General features: G+C 48.1%; 1 protein-coding gene across 1 annotated transcript in view; it reads right to left on the reverse strand.

Annotated features, from left to right (window-relative positions):
- The window catches only part of LOC116989180 (seizure protein 6-like), a 68,011-nt gene that overhangs the window by 25,154 nt on the left and 23,523 nt on the right, over window positions 1-19,334 (reverse strand). The window contains exons 5-6 of the mRNA XM_033046404.1: window positions 17,589-17,783; window positions 9,399-9,537 (exon numbers count right to left, since the gene is read on the reverse strand). Of these exons, the coding sequence (XP_032902295.1) occupies window positions 9,399-9,537; window positions 17,589-17,783 (334 nt within the window). The remainder of the gene's footprint in view (window positions 1-9,398; window positions 9,538-17,588; window positions 17,784-19,334) is intronic.

A 19,334-nucleotide genomic window follows, 5' to 3' on the forward strand; every position in this document is an offset into this window, starting at 1 on the left:
TCCTTCCTGCACACTAGACCCACTGCCTGACTAGAGGGTCTGAGTTACTCCAGCTTTTTGTGTCTATCTAACCATATACCATATAATAATTACAGCACGGAAACCAGGCCATCTCGGCCCTTCTAGTCCGTGCGAACACTTACTCTCACCTAGTCCCATCTACCTGCACTCAGACACTAAACCCTCCATCCTTTCCGTCCATATACCCTATCCAATTTATTTTTAAATGATAAAATCGAACCTGCCTCCACCACTTCCACTGGAAGCTCATTCCACACAGCTACCACTCTCTGAGTAAAGAAGTTCCCCCTCATGTTACCCCTAAACTTCTTTCCCTTAATTCTCAAGCTGAGAATTAAGGTGGGATGAGACATGTTTGTCAATGCGGACTCGGTGGGCCGAAGGGCCAGTGCTCATGCTGTATCTCTCCAGTCCTAAGTCTATGACTATGAGACTATGGGCCATTTTGACAGAGAAAACTGTGGTCACTCATTGACTACCAGGAGTGACAGGGGAAGTGCTTTAATTAACCTCACTACCTGCACCGGAGAGATACAACAATCTTCAGCGATTACTGCTCACTGGTTTCAATTTGTGGTCACTCTGGAGCAAGCCCACGCAGTCCAGTACTGACCTGTGTTTCATGATGAAGTAAAATAAATGTTTACATTTAATTAAAAATGAAGTGGGACCCTGATTAGTGGTTGAATTCTTCAATAACCGAGTGAATGGGAATGGAGGTCAATTCTTTGATTAGATATTGATCTGCCAATTCCACAGCCCATTAAAAAATAACATGTTATTATAGGACCGAGATATCAGTCTATCTGTAGAACGCTTCTACAGAAATTCTAACTTTAATGGGTTCAATATCTGACGGGTAGTTGAATGAAAGGTGGACACAAAAAGCTGGAGTAACTCAGCGGGACAGGCAGCATCTCTGGAGAGAAGGGAATGGGCGACGTTTCGGGTCGAGACCGTTCTTCAGACTGACGTCAGGGGAGGGGGCGGGACAGAGATAGAATGTAGTCGGAGACAGTAAAGGGCCTGTCCCACTTTCACGACCTAATTATAGACAAAGACAAATATTCAGGAGTAGGCCATTCGGCCCTTTGAGCCAGCACCGCCATTCAATGTGATCATGGCTGATCATCCCCAATCAGTACCCCTTTCCTGCCTTCTCCCCATATCCCCTGACACTGCTATTTTTAAGAGCCCTATCTAGTTCTCTCTTGAAAGTATCCAGGGAACCGACCTCCACCCTTCTCTGAGGCAGTGAATTCCACAGACTCACAACTCTGTGAGAAAAAGTGTTTCCTCGTCTCCGTTCACGACCTTTTTTACTCGTGGACATTTTTCATCAGGCTAGAAAAACGCCCCGACCTACTTGATGCCACGAGTACCTACGACTAGCATCATGGCCTGCTACGACCTACCTATGACCTCCTACGACCTCGTGACGACTATGCTGCGAGTATGAGTCAAGGTCAAACTCGGCAGAGGTTGTGAATTAGGTCATGAATGTGGGACAGGCCCTTTAAGGACCTAATTCACTTTCACGACCTAATTCACGACCTCTGCCGAGACTGGTGGGAGAACTGGGAAGGGGGAGGGGACGGAGAGAGAGGGAAAGCAAGGGCTACTTGAAGTAATTGAATGACGTATTCAAGAGAGAGTTAGATATTGATCTATGGGTGCTGTCTGTACGGAGTTTGCACGTTCCCACCCCCGTGACCTGCGTGGGTTTTCCCCGGGCGCTCCGGTTTTTAATAATAATAATAATAATACATTTTATTTATGGGCGCCTTTCAAAAGTCTCAAGGACACCTTACAGAATTTAACAAGAGTAAAAAACATATAATCAGAGTAAAATAAATAATAAAGACATCACAGAAACACAAATTAAAGACAGAATTCGATCCAAAGACAAAAAAAAAATCAAAAACACAATGTGAAGAGAGAGCAGCGGCAGCTAAACCGCGCTAGCGTACACTCTCCCTTCCGGCAGCCATCTTGGACAGAAACTAAAATAATCACTTACACACAAAAATCATCCCCCCACAATGGTTACCACTGTGGGGGAAGGCACAATGTTCAGTCCCCATCCCCAGTTCACCCAAAGTCAGGCCTATTGAGGCCTCCGCTATTGCCTCTACGGAGGCCCGATGTTCCTGGCCGTTCTCGCCGGGTGCTGTTGCCCCGGCATCAGGAGAGTCCTCTCAGCGGCTGGGCCACCTGGAGCGGCCGCTTCCTAACTGGGGACCGCGGCTTCCGAAGCCGACAAGGCCGCGCCGGTTTGGAGCTCCCAGGCTCCCGATGTTGAAGTCGGCGCCGCCCGCTCCGCTCCGCAGACCCGCAGCCCGGAGGTGTTGAACTCGGCGGTCACAGCTCACCGGAGCTCCAGCGCGTCGATCCAGCGCGGCGACCCAGGCAAGGCATCGCCCGCTCCGCTCCGCGATAGCGCTCCAGCGCTGTGCCGCCACCGAAGCCGAGGTGCTGGGCGGTCCCCGCCAGGAAACGGCGCTCCACGCCCGCTGGTGGGCCACGAGGACGGGTCGCCCAGAGAAAAAGATGCCTCACCGACCAGGTAGGGACCTAGAAATATAGTTACCCCCTTCCCCCCACATTAAAAAGTCTATTTCTCCCACAGACAAAACACAGGACTCACTAGAACTACAAAAAAAAAGTGAATTAAACGGACGGCTTCTGGCTAGCAGCCGTTCCCCAAGATGGCTCCTCCTCCTCCTTTTGCTCCCACACTCGTACAGGTTTGCAGGTTAATTGGCTTGGCATAAATGTAAATTGTCCCTAGTGTGTGTTGGACAGTGTTAACGTGCGGGGATGGCTGGTCGGCGCGGACTCGGTGAGCCGAAGGGCCCGTTACCGCGCGGTACCTCTGAACTAAACTAAACTAAACTAATCTTACGAATTTCTAAGTCCCGAATTTATAACTGTCAAAGATGTGACAAGGGCTGAGATTCCTTCCAGCTTGATTGATGCTGCAATCGACGACACTTCACTCACTAACGCAGACAGAATCAATTTCCGCAAGCACCCAATATTATTTTCATGACACAAAAACGGCTGAGTGATCAGATATAACTGTGAAGCTGCACCATTTAAATGAGGTGTTATAAGCCTTTATTTTTTTTTCCCCGTGGGATTTTTGCGACTGTTTTACAGTGGTCCGATTTAAATAACGCCTTTAGCTGGTGAACAAAGGAGAGCAAAGTGGTATTTCTCTCACAGTAACGTCAAACATCATGCGAGCAGCCGTGTTATTTAATTCAATCACAGGATATACCTGGGTGCCAGCCCACCCTCTGGGAATTGAAGTCACACAGTGAGCTGGAGTTACTCAGCGGGTCAGGCAGCATCTCTAGAGAGAGAATGTGGCGGTATGATGGCGCAGCGATAGAGTCGCTGCCTCACAGCGCCAGAGACCCGGGTCCCATCCCGACTACGGGTGCTGTCTAACTTTAATGGATTCAATATCTGAAGGGCAGTTGAATGAAAGGTAGACACAAAATGCTGGAGTCAATTCTTTGATTAGAAATTGATCTGCGGAGTTTGTACGCTCTCCCCGTGACCTGTGTGGGTTTTCTCCGGGATCTCTGGTTTCCTCCCACGCTCCAAAGGCGTACAGGTTTGTAGGTTAATTTACTTGGGTGTATAAGAGTAAATTGCCCCCTAGTTTGTGTGGGATAGTGCTGGTATGCAGGGATCACTGGTCGGTGCGGACTCGGTGGGCCGAAGGGCCTGTTTCCGCGCTGTATCTCGAAACTAAACTAAACTAATCTAACCTACAAACCCGCACGCCTTTGGGATGTAAGAGTGAGATAATATCTGACCTGAAGAATTGGCATAAATGTAAATTTATTCGGCACGGACTAGAAGGGTCGAGATGGCCTGTTTCCGTGCTGTAATTGCTGTAATTGTTATAAGAAGGGCCTTGACCTCAAACCTTACCCATTCCTTCTCTCCAGCGATGCTGTCTGACCCGTTGAGTTACACCAGCACTTTGTGTCTATCTGTGGAACTGGTTAACTTTCGAGAGTGAGTTAGAGTTAGCTCTTGGGGCTAACGGAATCAAGGGGTATGGGGAGAAAGCGGGAACGGGGTACTGATTGGGGATGATCAGCCATGATCATATTGAATGGCGGTGCTGGCTCGAAGGGCCGAATGGCCTACTCCTGCACCTATTTTCAATGTTTCTATGTAAACTGGGTACAATGTTGAACTGGCTAAGTGCTAACACAGTTTTGGTTTATTTAATCAGACTCTTTGCGATGGCCATTGTCATTTCAAGTTACCATGACTTCACCGGGCCAATCATAAGTGATAGGAGTAGAATAAGGCCATTCGGCCCATCAAGTTTACTCCGCCATTCAATCACGGCTGATCTATCTTTCCCTCCTAACCCCATTCTCCTGCCTTCTCCCCATAACCCCTGACACCAGCAGTAATCAAGAATCTATCTATCTCTGCCTTAAAAATATCAGCTGAATAATCTCCTCTCCTGAGCAAAAGAAATATTACTCGACACTTTTATCTTTGTGAGGGATGTTGGGAAATATCATCTATTTTCTTGTGGCCTTTTTATCTGGAATCCTGAAGCAGGTTTAATAACGCGTTAAAATCTGCTCACAGTCCAATAATCTTCAGAGGGGAGCAGTCAGTACAAACATTGAAATGAAATATTTTTGTATTGATGATATATCAAACATAACACATTTACGAACTAATATTTGGCCAGAGTATATCACAGGTATCTACAGTACAATGGAGTTAGAGAGTCATAGAAACACACAGCACAGAAGCAGGCCCTTCGGCCCATCTAGTTCATGCCGACCAAGATGTCCCACCTAAACTATGTGTCTGCATTTGACCCATATCCCTCCAAACCATGTACCTGTCCAAGTGTCTCTTAAATGCTGTTATAGTAACTCAGTGCGTCAGGCAGCATCTCTGGAGAATATGGATAGGCGATGTTTCTTGTCAGGACATTGGGATTGATCAGGTTGTAGTCGATCCATATCATAAGATTATTGAGGGTTTGGACACGCTGGAGGCAAGAAACATGTTCCCGATGTTGGGGGAGTCCAGAACCAGGGGCCACAGTTTAAGAATAAGGAGTAAGCCATTTAGAACGGAGACTCGGAAACACTTTTTCTCACAGGGAGCTGTGAGTCTATGGAATTCTCTGCCTCAGAGGGCGGTGGAGGCGGTTCTGGCTCTCTTTCAAGAGAGAGCTAGATAGGGCTCTTAAAGATAGTGGAGTCAGGGGATATGGGGAGAAGGCAGGAACGGGGTACTGATTGGGGATGATCAGCCATGATCACATTGAATGGCGGTGCTGGCTCGAAGGGCCGAATGGCCTCTACTCCTGCACCTATTGTCTGTTGTCAAACTAACCTGTGGTTGTACCTTGCAATTAATGTAAGACCAGAATGGATTTGATTGAAATAACTCACAATGCAAATTACCAGTTCACCATGTTATAATTGTCAGGATGTTTTCTTGCAAAAGCAATGGAATATTAATCAAGTTTAGATGCCCAAGCGGAACACTATTTATTATAAGTGCGTTTTGTGACACACTTTCCATCACTCAGTAATGATGTAAATGGCCTGGTTCTAATTAAAATACAAAGCAAATTGGCTGCATAAATAATCTATCACAGTTGAAACATTTCTGCACTCACCTGTGGCTGTCAGATGACACAATAATTATATGACTACTTTGCAAAACCGGTGATACTCAAACTATTGCTTTCTCCAAAATGTTGATGAATCTGTGATAGACACAAAGTACTGGAGTAACTCCACGGGTCAGGCAGCGTCTCTGGAGAGAAGGAATGGGTGACGCTTCTGAAGAAGGGTCTCGACCCGAAACGTCGCCCGTTCCTTCTCTCCAGAGATGCTGCCTGACCCGCTGAGTTACTCCAACATTTTGTGTCTATCCTCGGTTTAAACCAGCATCTGCACACAAACACCATCCTACACACACTAGGGACAATATACAATTTTCACTGAAGCCAATTCGCCTACAAACCCGCACGTCTTTGGGGTAAAGAGGGGAAACCGGAGCACCCGGACAAACCCACGCAGGTCACGGGGAGAACGTACAAACTCCGTACAGACAGTGCCTGTGGTCAGGATCGATCCCGGGTGTTGGGCGCTGTGAGGCAGCAACTCTACCGCTGCGCCACCCTGCTGCCTATTCTGGGTTCAAAGCAAGACTCCTAGTTCCGAGCTCCCACGCTGAGACTTGTAAAGTTTCCTAATTTGCTGGGACTTCAATTATTTGCAATCCAATTATAGTCGGGATTCTTATCAGTCCACGGCTCAGATATCGGCACCGATTTCCTGTCGCCCAACATAAATCACACTGACTGCACGGGAAAGATTAATGGAAGCAACACACAACTGGAAATACAAATAGGAATTTCAACGCTATGAGGAGAGAGGGGGAAAATTTAAAGGAGATGTGCGGGGCAAGTCTTTTACACAGAGAGTGGTGGGGAGCGAGAATGCATCACCAGGGGTGGTGTGCGTTTGTTAAGGGCCTGTCCCACTTGCCGATTTTTTCAGTGACTGCTGGCGTCATATCAGGGCTACCATTTTCAAAATCCAGCGGCGACAAAAAAAATGTCGCGACACTTGAAAAAACAGCGCGCGTCGATACGTCGTCACGCCGCGTCACGCCGCATCAGGCCGCGTATTTTTCGGTGACCTGATACGTCAGTCAATGATGCCGGCAGTCGCCGAAAAAAATCATCAAGTGGGACAGGCCCCTTTAGAGATTCAGCGCGTAAACAGGCCCTTCGGCCCACCGAGTCCGTGCCGACCAGTGATCCCCGCACATTAAACATACCCGACACACACCAGGGACAATTTTTACATTTACACCAGGCCAATTAACCTACAAACCTGTACGCCTTTGGAGTGAGGGAGTAAACCGAAGATCTCGGGAAGACAACCCACGCAGGTCATGGGGAGAACGTACAAACTCCATACGGACAGCGCCCGTAGTCGGGATCGAACCCGGGACTGGTTCTGTGAGGCAGCGGCTCCCACCGTGCCGCCCTTTCTTGCTACTCTGTTGGTTAAAAGCAAGACTCCCTTCATGGTGGTGGGGGCAGATGCAACAGTGGTTTTGAGCGGCTTTTAGCCAGGCACATGGAAGTGCAGGGATCATGTACAGGCAGATGAGAGTAGTTTTACTTGGCATCATATTCGGCGCAACTATTGTGGGCCGAAGGGCCTGTTTGTGTACTGTACTGTTCTATGTTCAACCCAGCAGTATGAACATTGAGACACAAGGAGGTACCGTGGGCGGCACGGTGACACAGAGTTGCCGCCTCACAGCGCCAGAGACCCGGGTTCGATCCTGACTACGGGCGCTGTCTGTACGGAGTTTGTACTTTCTGGGTTTTCTCCGAGATCTTCGGTTTCCTCCCACATTCCAAAAACGTGCAGATTTGTCGGTTAATTGTCGTGGGTTAAACGTAAAATTGTCCCTGGTGTGTGTCGGATAGTGCTAGCGTGCGGGGATCGCTGGTCGGTGCCGACTCGGTGGGCCGCAGAGATACTCCAGCATTTTGTTCCTATCTTTGGTGTAACCAGCATCTGCAGTTCCTTCCTAATCTAAAATTTAAGCGCAATGAGAAAAATGCAGCGGGTTGCATACGTACAATGGATTAAAATCCACAATCTGCAGGAAAGAACTGCAGATGCTGGTTTACATCGAAGGTAGACACAAAATGCTGGAGTAACTCAGCGGGACAGGCAGCATCTCTGCAGAGAAGGAAGGGTCTCGACCTGAAACGTCACCCATCCCTTCTGCTGCCTGTCCCGTTGAGTTACCCCAGAATTTTGTGTCTATCTTTGGTTTAAAATCCGCAGCCTTTGAAGGATTGCAGAATGTGCTGAAAAATAATGAGACGAGGGGAGAAGGGGGGCAGCAGTGTGTAAAGCTACTGGAACCAAACTAATGGAAGCCAGAGGTGAGACATGTTGCTAGGAAACCTGAGAGAATTCTAAAAGGAATCAGGAGAGCTTCAAAGTAAATCTTTAAGGAAGATGCGTAAAGCATCAGTAAGCCAGCGCTCTCGAACGTTGAACTGCAAGCAACTATGCTTGTCGTACTGCTTGAGGTTAATCCATTAACTCGGCACTTGGAAAAAAAAGATATAAAGGTATCCGGGTCCATTTGTGTGTAAGATATAATGGAGCGGAGGAGAACTGAGGTTGTGCCTTTGTCTGCGGTGGAGTGGTTCGGCTATTTGTCATCACACCGAGCTGTCAATGAACCAATTCATTCTCATACTTCATTAGCCAAGTATTTTTTGCAAGATACAAGGAATTTGATTTGCCATACAGTCATACTGATAAAAAGCAATAGAACAAGGTTTGCAGGGTTAATTCCCAGGATGGCGGGACTGTCACATGCTGAGAGAATGGAGCAGCTGGGCTTGTACACTCTGGAGTTTTAGAAGGACGAGAGGAGATCTTATTGAAACATGTAAGATTATTAAGGGTTTGGACACGCTAGAGGCAGGAAACATGTTCCCGATGTTGGCGGAGTCCAGAACCAGGGGCCATAGTTTAAGAATAAGGGGTTGGCCATTTAGAACAGAGATGAGGAAACACTTTTTCTCACAGAGAGTTGTGAGTCTGTGGAATTCTCTGCCTCAGAGGGCGGTGGAGGCAGGTTCTCTGGATACTTTCAAGAGAGAGCTAGATAGGGCTCTTAAAGATAGCAGAGTCAGGGGATATGGGGAGAAGGCAGGAACAGGGTACTGATCGGGGATGATCAGCCATGATTACATTGAGTGGCGGTGCTGGCTCGAAACACTTTTTCTCACAGAGAGTTGTGAGTCTGTGGAATTCTCTGCCTCAGAGGGCAGTGGAGGCCGGTTCTCTGGATACTTTAGAACAGAGAAAATCCACACAGTCACAGGTAGAACGTGCAAACTCCGTACAGACAGCACCCGTAGTCAGGATTGAACCCGGGTCTCTGGCGCTGTGAGGCGGCTGGTTGACGAGTTGCCGCTTCCCAAAACTCTACCATCTGACGAAGGGTCTGGACCACGAAACGTCACCCATTCCTTCTCTCCGGAGATGCTGCCTGTCCCGCCGAGTTACTCCAGCTTTTAGTGTCTATCCACCGTGACAAACCCATATTTCCAAATCCCGAGGAAGTCATAAGGAATGGGAGTAGAATTAGGCCATTCGGCCCATCAAGTCTACTCCGCCATTCAATCATGGCTGATCTATATCTCCCTCCGAACCCCATTCTCCTGCCTTCTCCCCATAACCCCCGACACCCACACTAATCAAGCGGGGCGCACTGTACCCATTGGGGGGGGGGGGGGGGGGGTGTGTTTCACTCACGCCTGGAGGTCCAGCATGATTCTCTTGTCTTCTTCCACGTGGATGCCCCAGATGCAGTCCTGCCCCTTGTCGTACGCCTCGGGCCAGTTGGGGGACAGCACTACTCCAGACGAGTCTGTGGCCTCACCGCTACACACGGCTGTGTTGAAACAAAGAGCGTCAGTATCGCCCCCCCCCACAGTCACGGGCAGGTCACCGGGACAAGATACACCCTCCCGCTCAATAATAATAATAATAATAATAATAATAATAATAATAATAATAATAATAATAATAATAATAATAATAATAATAATAATAACTTTATTCGTATAGAGCTTTTCATACAATTGAGTGCTTAGAACGGAGACAAGGAAACACTTTTTCTCACAGAGAGTGGTGAGTCTGTGGAATTCTCTGCCTCAGAGGGCGGTGGATGCAGGTTCTCTGGATGCTTTCAAGGGAGAGCTAGATAGGGCTCTTAAAGATAGCGGAGTCAGGGGATATGGGGAGAAGGCAGGAACGGGGTACTGATTGGGGATGATTGAATGGCGGTGCTGGCTCGAAGGGCCGAATGGCCTACTCCTGCACCTATTGTCTGTTGTCTATTGTCTAACCCAAAGTGCTTTCCACAAAAACACACATCTAATCAAAACTACAATTTAAAACATTAAGGACATAGGCAGTTAATAGTTTCATAGAAAGCACATGTTTACATAAAAACTAGAAAAAGTGGGACCCATCGGGTCCCGTCCCCTCAAGGAGTGGTTGCGGGGGGGAGGGGCGGATCTAAAAATATAAAATATAATATTGAGAGTGTAAAAGGACAAAGGAAGTTAAAAAGTCAGTTAAAAGCTTGATTAAAAAAAAAAAGTTTTTAGCTGCCGTTTAAAAATGTGGCCGTCTTTCATAGCCCTGGGTGGGGTATTCCACAGCTACCCAGGCATCAGCAACGTCTCCATCCAGTGAAGAAAGGTAGAAAGCAGACTGTGTCGGAAGGACTCAGCGGGGCAGGCAGCATCTCTGGAGACAAGGAATGGGTGACGCTTCAGGTCGAGATCCTTCTTCTCCCGTTCCTTATCTCCAGCGATGCTGCCGGACAACTGAGTTACTCCAGCATTCTGTGTCTATCTTCGGTGGAAAGCAGCTTCTGCAGTCCCTTCCTGCACCTCCCTAACCAGCTCCTCATTGAATCTTACGGAATGGTGAAAGGCCTGGAGGGAGTGGATGGGGAGAGGATGCCCAGTGTAGATCATCATGTCACCAGGGGATGGGAATTCCAGTCGACTGTGGCAATATAACACCTTCCGTCAGAGCGGCACGGTGCCGCAGCGGGTAGAGCTGCTGCCTCACAGCGGCGGTAGCCCGGGTTCGATCCTGACTACGGGTGCTGTCCGTACGGAGTTTGTACGTTCTCTAAACGTTATTCCCTTTATCATGTATCTGTACACTGTGGACGGCTCGATTGAAATCACGTGTTGTCTTTCCGCTGACTGGTCAGCACGCAACAAAAAGCTTTTCACTCTACCTCGGTACACGTGACAATAAACTAAACTGGACCCTGGGACCGCGTGGGTTTTTCTCCGGGTGCTCCGGTTTACTCCCACATTCCAAAGACGTTCAGCTTTGTAGCTTAATTAGTTTCAGTACAAATTGTAAATTATCCCAGGTGTGTGCAGGATGGCGCTAGTGTACGGGGTGATCGCTGGTCGGTGCGGACTCAGTGGGCCGAAGCGCCTGTTTTCACGCTGTATCTCTAAAAGACTACAAAAGGACTACAAAAAGTAGTAAACATTGCCCAGTCCATCATCGGCTCTGACCTCCCGTCCATCGAGGGGATTTATCACAGTCGCTGCCTCAAAAAGGCTGGCAGTATCATCAAGGACCCACACCATCCTGGCCACACACTCATCTCCCCGCTACCTTCAGGTAGAAGGTACAAGAGCCTGAAGACTGCAACGACCAGGTTCAGGAATAGCTACTTCCCCACAGCCATTAGGCTGTTAAACTCAGCTCGGACAAAACTCTGAACAATCATAGCCCATAATCTGTTTATTTGCACGTTATCAGTTTATTTATTCATGTGTGTATATATTTATATAATGGTATATGGACACACTGATCTGTTCTGTAGTCATGCCTACTATGTTCTGTTGTGCTGAAGCAAAGCAAGAATTTCATTGTCCTATCAGGGACACATGACAATAAACTCTCTTGAACTCTTGAAAAAAAGCCTAACATTTGTTGCCAGGACTAGAGGGTGTGAGCTATAGGGAGAGGTTGAGTAGGCTGGGTCTCTATTTCTTGGAGCGCAGGAGGATGAGGGGTGATCTTATAGAGGTGTACAAAATCATGAGAGGAATAGATCGGGTAGAGTCTCTTGCCCAGAGTCAGGGAATCGAGGACCAGGGGGCATAGGTTCAAGGTGAAGGGGAAAAGATTTAATAGGAATCTGAGGGGTAACTTTTTCACACAAAGGGTGGTGGGTGTATGGAACAAGCTGCCAGAGGAGGTAGTTGAGGCTGGGACTATCGCAACGTTTAAGAAACAGTTAGACAGGTAAAATGGATAGGACAGGTTTGGAGGGTTATGGACAAAACTCAGGCAATTGGGACTGGTGTAGCTGGGACATTGTTGGCCGGTGTGGACGAGTTGGGCCAAAGGGCCTATTTCCACACTGTATCACTCTATGACTCTATGTTTGAATCACTAGCTGTTATTTTCATTTGCAATGAAAATGACTGCAGAACCCATTAGGCTTGAATTTACACCACAAACAAATTAAAATGAACAGCTGAGTGCTTCAGTTAAAAAGAATTTAATATGTTAAGTGTTTATATGCTAATCTTTGCATAATTTCAGTTGACCCCAACCCATAACAGTTTAATAACTAGGCCTCGGTTATAGACAATAGACAATAGGTGCAGGAGTAGGCCATTCGGTCCTTCGAGCCAGCACCGCCATTCAATGTGATCATGGCTGATCATCCACAATCAGTATCCCGTTCCTGCCTTCTCCCCATATCCCCTGACTCCGCTATCTTTAAGAGCCCTATCTAGCTCTCTCTTGAAAGTATCCAGTGAACTGGCTTCCACTGCCCTCTGAGGCAGAGAATTCCACAGATTCACAACTTTCTGGGTGAAATTTGTTTTCCTCATCTCCGTTATAAGTGGCCGACCCCTTATTCTTCAACTGTGGTCCCTGGTTCTGGACTCCCCCAACATCGGGAACATGTTTCCTGCCTCTAACGTGTCCAATCCCTGAATAATCTTATATGTCTCAATACGATCCCCTCTCATCCTTCTAAATTCCAGCGTATACAAGCCCAGTCGCTCCAATCTTTCAACATATGACAGTCCCGCCATCCCGGGAATTAACCTCGTGAACCTACGCTGCACTCCCTCAATAGCAAGAATGTCCTTCCTCAAATTTGGAGACCAAAACTGCGCACAAACTCCAGGTGTGGTCTAACCAGGGCCCTGTACAACTGCAGAAGGACCTCTTTGCTCCTAGGTATGGCTTCTCTTCCCCAGTAAGGACATCTTTTATCCCCTGTGGACTGTGTTACTACAGAACAGCGGCATGCTATAATCGCCCTGCCAGCTACATGGTAGACCCGCATAGAACTGAATTGAAAGGCATGGACAGAGTGGATGTGGAGAGGACGTTTCCACTAGTGGGAGAGTATCGGACCAGAGGCCACAGCCTCAGAATAAAAGGACGTAGCTTTGGAAGGCAGATGAGGAGGAACTTCTTTAGTCAGAGGGTGGTGAATCTGTGGCATTCATTGCCACAGACGGTGGTGGAGGCCCAGTCATTGGGTATTTTTAGGGTGGAGATTGATAGAATCTTGATTAGTGCGGGTATCATGGGTTATGGGGAAAAGGCAGGCGAATGGGGTTGAGAGGGAGAGATAGATCAGCCATGATTGCACAGTGGTGTAGACTTGATGGGCCGAATGGCCTAATTCTGCTCCTAGTACTTATGAAGTTGAAAGGTACAGGATGGTAACAGGCCCTTCGATCACCTGTTCACACTAGTTCCATGTTACCCCACTTTCCCATCCACTCCCTGCACACTAGGGGGAATTTACAGAGGGCGATTTAACCTACAAACCTGGACTTCTTTGGGATCTGTGAGGAAAGCCATGAGGTCTTTCCTGCACTGTAGACTCTGGAGATACGGTGCCGAAACAGGCCCTGCGATCACCCCAACGATCACCCCGTACACTAGCATTATCCGACTCACTCGGGGGTTTACAACTTACAATTTACAGTTAAGGGCCTGTCTCACTTGGAGATTTTTTCGGCGACTGCCGGCATAATTGACTGACGTGTCAGATCACCGAGAAAGTCGCGGCAGTGACGACGTATTGACGCACGGTGTCTCCTCAAGTGTCGCAACATTTTATTTTGTCGCCGCTGGATTTTGAAAATTTTGTTCACAATCTTTCGGCGACCCTCATTCGTCAGTCAGTGACGCCGACAGTCGCCGAAAAAATCGCCAAGCGCGACAGGCCCTGATTGCGGTCCACATGGATCGCTACAAGCAACACTTATAAAAATGATGCTTCGTGACACTTTTACATAATTTCACGAGCCTTTCTCAGCTTACTATGTGTCACTGCCAGCTTTACTCATTAACAAGAAGTCTGAAGAAGGGTCTCGACACGAATCGTTCCTTCTCTCCAGAGGGACTTAAGGGACTGAAGTTTAGGGGTAACATGAGGGGGAACTTCTTTACTCAGAGAGTGGTAGCTGTGTGGAATGAGCTTCCAGTGAAGGTGGTGGAGGCAGGTTCGTTTTTATCATTTAAAAATAAATTGGATAGTTATATGGATGGGAAAGGAATGGAGGGTTATGGTCTGAGCGCAGGTATATGGGACTAGGGGAGATTATGTGTTCGGCACGGACTAGAGGGGTCGAGATGGCCTGTTTCCGTGCTGTAATTGTTATATGGTTATTATATGGTTATATGCTGCCTGTCCTGCTGAGTCACTCCAGCATTTGGTGTCTATCCTTGAGAAGCCTGAGGATGCACAGGCTCATTATCCTACGGCCGTATCTGTCAGTTTGGCTTAGTTTCGTTTCGTTTAGAGATACAGTGTGCAAACAGGCCCTTCGGCCCACCGAGTCCGCGCCGACCAGCGATCCCCGCACACTAACACTATCCTACACACACTCGGGCCAGTTTTACATTTATACCAAGCCGAATAACTACAAACCCGCACGTCTTTGGAGTGTGGGAGGAAACCGAAGATCTCGGAGAAAACCCACGCAGGTCACGGGGAGAACGTACAAACTCCGTACAGACAGCACCCGTGGTTGGGATCGAACTTGGGTCTCTGGCGCCGTGAGTGCTGTAAGGCGACAACTCTATCGCTGCGCCACCGTGCTGCCCAGGTAATTATTTTTGCCAGCTTTACTAAGTAACAAGGCCACGTTAAAAATAAACTAGTGCGGGGTGTAACTGCGTGTGAAGAGGCTGAGGATCGGGAGGCTCTGTACCGAGTGGCAGCTCAGTCCCGCTTTGAGACTCTGACAGTCTCCCTGAGGAGGCAATCAGTCACAACACAACGGCCTGACCTTTGGTGTGCGTCTGTGTGCGCGCGTGTGTGTGTGAGTCCTGGGCAGATCATGGCACCAGGGGCCAATTTATTCAACTTTTAAGAGCCTGTCGCTGCAGGGTTATTGAGCTGGATTTTTACCAACAGGTTTCAAGCTTGTAATGAGAACACAACTTTCACTCATTCACTTCGAGCAGAGGCTGCGAGTTTCACACCATTCCCTTTTAGAAATTGATATGCTAAAACCCCTGTCCCACGGTACGAGTTCATTCCAAGAGCTCTCCCCGACTTTGCCCTGATTCGAACTCGGAGATTTACAGTAATGGCCGCTCGTCGGTACTCGGGGCTCTCGTGGACATTTTTCAACATGTTGAAAAATCTTCACGAGTCTTCCCGTGCTTACCTGCCGTTAGCGAGTCTTCCCGAGTACCTGCCGTTAGCGTTACGAGCCGCTAAGAGACGTCCCCGAGCTCCGACGTACCCGCTACGTTCATTCTCCGTGCTTACCACGAGTCCGTTTTTTTTTAAAAACTCGGGAGAGCTCTTGGAATGAACTCGTACCGTGGGACAGGGCCATTAGTTAATTTTCTTATTGTCGTGTGTACTGAGGTGCAGTGAAGAGCTTTTTGTCTTTTGCTATCCAGCCAGTGAAAAGACTAGTGTAGATTAGTCTGGCTTTGCTATATATATATATATATATATCACCACACAGATTATGCATGCTGCAGATTCCTTATGTAGTCCAGTCCGGATCTTCATCCCTACCCTGCCACACCGGTCCTGTTAGTTAGTAATGCCCCTGTCCCACTTAGGAAACCTGAACGGAAACCTCTGGAGACTTTGTGCCCCACCCAAGGTTTCCGTGCGGTTCCCGGAGGTTTTTGTCAGTCTCCCTACCTGCTCCCACTACATCCAACCTCCGGCAACCACCTGCAACCTCCGGGAACCGCACGGAAACCTTGGGTGGGGCGCAAAGTCTCCAGAGGTTTCCGTTCTGGTTTCCTAAGTGGGACAGGGGCATTAGTGCGTCACTGTCATTCGTTAGACTCGATGCAGACCGGGTCAGGACGAGAGCAAGTTATGTTCCCTCCGCTTGTACTGTGAAAAAGACTATGAGTTATAACCACTGTGCGAAATTCAACATGGTGTCAGAAGTGTGTTAGTCACGGCGAATAGACCACATAACGCTGGAGTAACTCAGCGGGACAGGCAGCATCTCTGGAGAGAAAGAATGGGTGACGTTTCGGGTCGAGACCCTTCTTCAGACTGAAACGTCACCCATTCCTTCTCTGCAGAGATGCAGCCTGTCCCGCTGAGTTACTCCAGCAGATTGTGCCTACCTTAGATTTAAACCAGCATCTGCAGTTCGTTCCTGCAGTGAAAAGACTACACGTGATTACAATCGAGCCGTCCACTGTGTACAGATACAGGATAAAGGGGATAACGTTTAGTGCAAGATAAAGTCCAGTAAAGGCCAATAGTTCAAAGGTCTCCAATTAGGTAGATGGGAGGTCAGGACTGCTCTCTCACTGGTGAGAGGACGGTTCAGTTGCGTAACTCAAAGATATTTTGATAGGTATATGGATAGGATAGGTTTAGAGGGATATGGGCTAAACGCAGGCAGGTGGGACGAGTGTGGTTGGTCGGGGTGGGCAAGGTGGGCCGAAGGGCCTGTTTCCACACCCTATGACTCGATTTCCTATTAAATCTTTCCCTTCTCACCTTCAAACTCTGCCCTCTAGTTTTTGACTTCCCAATCCGAGATGGTGTACTGGGGTGCCAGTGGAAGTAGTTCAGTTTAGTTTAGATATACAGCGCGGAAACAGGCCCTTCTGCCCACCTGAGGCGATCGCTGGTCAGTGTGGACTTGGTGGGCCGAATGGCCTGTTTCCGTGCTGTACCTCTAAACTAAACTAAACTAAACTAAAGCCTCCTGCGCTCCAAGGGACACAGTTCCCAAGTTCACAAGTTACAGGAGTAGAATTAGGCCATTCGGCCCATCGAGTCTACTCTGCCATTCAACCAAGGCTGATCTCTGCCTCCTAACCCCATTCTAAGTTTAGAAGGATGAGAAGGCATCTCATTGAAACATATAAGATTGTTAAGGGCTTGGACACACGAGAGGCAGGAAACATGTTCCCGATGTTGGGGGAGTCCAGAACCAGAGGCCACAGTTTAAGAATAAGGGGTCGGCCATTTAGAACAGACACGAGGAAACACTTTTTCTCACAGAGAGTTGTGAGTCTGTGGAATTCTCTGCCTCAGAGGGCGGTGGAGGCAGGTTCTCTGGATACTTTCAAGAGAGAGCTAGATAGAGCTCTTAAAGATAGCGGAGTCAGGGGATATGGGGAGAAGGCAGGAACGGGGTACTGATTGGTGATGATCAGCCATGATCACATTGAATGGCGGTGCTGGCTCGAAGGGCTGAATGGCCTACTCCTGCACCTATTGTCTATTGTCTATAATGTTACTATCTCTGCCTTAAAAATATCCACTGACTTGGCCTGAAGGGGTGTCAAGGATTACGGGGAGAAGGCAGGAAAATGGGATTATGAGGCAGAGATCAGCCACGATTGAATTTTTTTTCAGGCAGCCCAGTGCTTGATGCTTGGACTCAGTGTTGCCGGGTAAAGTGGCATTTGTACCTCGGCAGGCTGGTTCCGTCTCGTTCCACTGAGGGTCACGGATATCCACGCATTCGATGATCACCGACCCTTGTTCCAGCGTGTATCCTGGGTCGCAGGTGAACTCAGCCACCGTTCCCACCTGGTAGGTCGCGTCTCCCGCCGTGAAGTTGCCGTACTTAATGTAGGGCTCGTAACAATGGCCCTGATCAAAGGCTGCAACAGGGAGAGACAGAGAGAGAGAGAGGCAAGAGAATTACACACAAGTAGGAAATCTGAAGAAGGGTCTCGAGCCGAAACATCACCCATTCCTTCTCTCCAGAGATGCTGCCTGTCCCGCTGAGTTACTCCAGCTTTTTGTGTCTATCTTAGGAATTAATTTTAGTGTATCGTTTTCATTTATTGTCACATGTACTGAGGTGCCAGGGGAAATAGAACAGAACTCAAACATTTCTCAGGATATATTTCCAAGTTTGGATGGTTTAGATTTTATTTAAGTTTAGTTTAGTTTAATTTAGTTTAGTTTAGTTCAGTTTAGTTTAGTTTAGAGATACAGCGCAGAAACAGGCCCTTCGGCCCACCTACTCCGCGCTGACCCGCGATCACCCCTTACACTAACCGTATCCTATACGCCAGGGACAATTTATAATTTTTTGTGAAGCCAATTAACCTACAAACCTGCACATCTTTGGAATATAGGAGGAAACCGGAGCACTCGGAGAAAACCCATGCGGTCACGGGGAGAACGTGCAAACTCCGTACAGACAGCACCCGTAGTCAGGAACGAACCTGGGTCTCTGGCGCTGTGGGGCAGCAACTCTACCGCTGCGCCACCGTGCCGCACTTCATTTAGGCAGGCGCTATAACAATATTGAGAAGACATTTGGATAGAGAGATTTAGAGGGATCTTGGTTAAAGAATAAGGGGTCGGCCATTTTGGACTGAGATGAGGAAAAACTTTTTCAGCCAGAGAGTTGTGAATCTGTGGAATTCTCTGCCACAGGAGGCCCATTCACCGGATGTTTTCAAGAGAGAGTTAGATTCAGCTCTTAGGCCTAATGGAATCAAGGGATATGGGGAAAAAGCAGGAACGGGCTACTGATTCAGATGATCAGCCATGATCATATTGATCGAAGGGAAGAATGGCCTACTCCTGCACCTATTTTCTATGTTTCTAAATGTGGGGAAATGGAACTAGCTTAGATGGGGCATCTTGTTCAGCATGGGTGAGTTGGGCTGAAGGGCCTGTTTCCGTGCTATCCAAGACTCTATGGCAAATTGTCTAGACTGACATATTGGTATTGAGGTCCTGCAGACTGACGTAGAACTAGAAACCAAATCTGTTCTTAAAGGATAAAGGAAATAACATTCAGTACAAGATATAGTCCAGTAAACTTCGATTAACGATAGTCCGAGGGTCTTCAACGAGGTAGATGGGAGGTCAGGACCGCTGTCTAGTTGGTGATAGGATGGTAAGATGCCTGATAACAGCTGGGAAGAAGCTGTCCCTGAATCTGGAGCTGTGCGTTTTCACACTTCTGTGCCTCTTGTCCGATGGGCAGGCATGGAAATCGCTGTCAAAACATGGGGAGGGACACAATTTCTTGACGGTCGCGCGCCACGCGCGCACACATGCGTGGTTTCGGCCGTCAACCGTCTGAGTGAAAAAGACGTGCAGGTTTGTCGGTTAATTGGTGCTTGTGAAGAACAGTGTTAATGTGCTGGGATCACTGGTCGCTATTTCCGCACTGTATCTCTAAACTAGAC

The sequence above is a fragment of the Amblyraja radiata genome, chromosome 28 (genome assembly GCF_010909765.2).
Source record: "Amblyraja radiata isolate CabotCenter1 chromosome 28, sAmbRad1.1.pri, whole genome shotgun sequence".
Lineage (NCBI taxonomy): Eukaryota > Metazoa > Chordata > Chondrichthyes > Rajiformes > Rajidae > Amblyraja > Amblyraja radiata.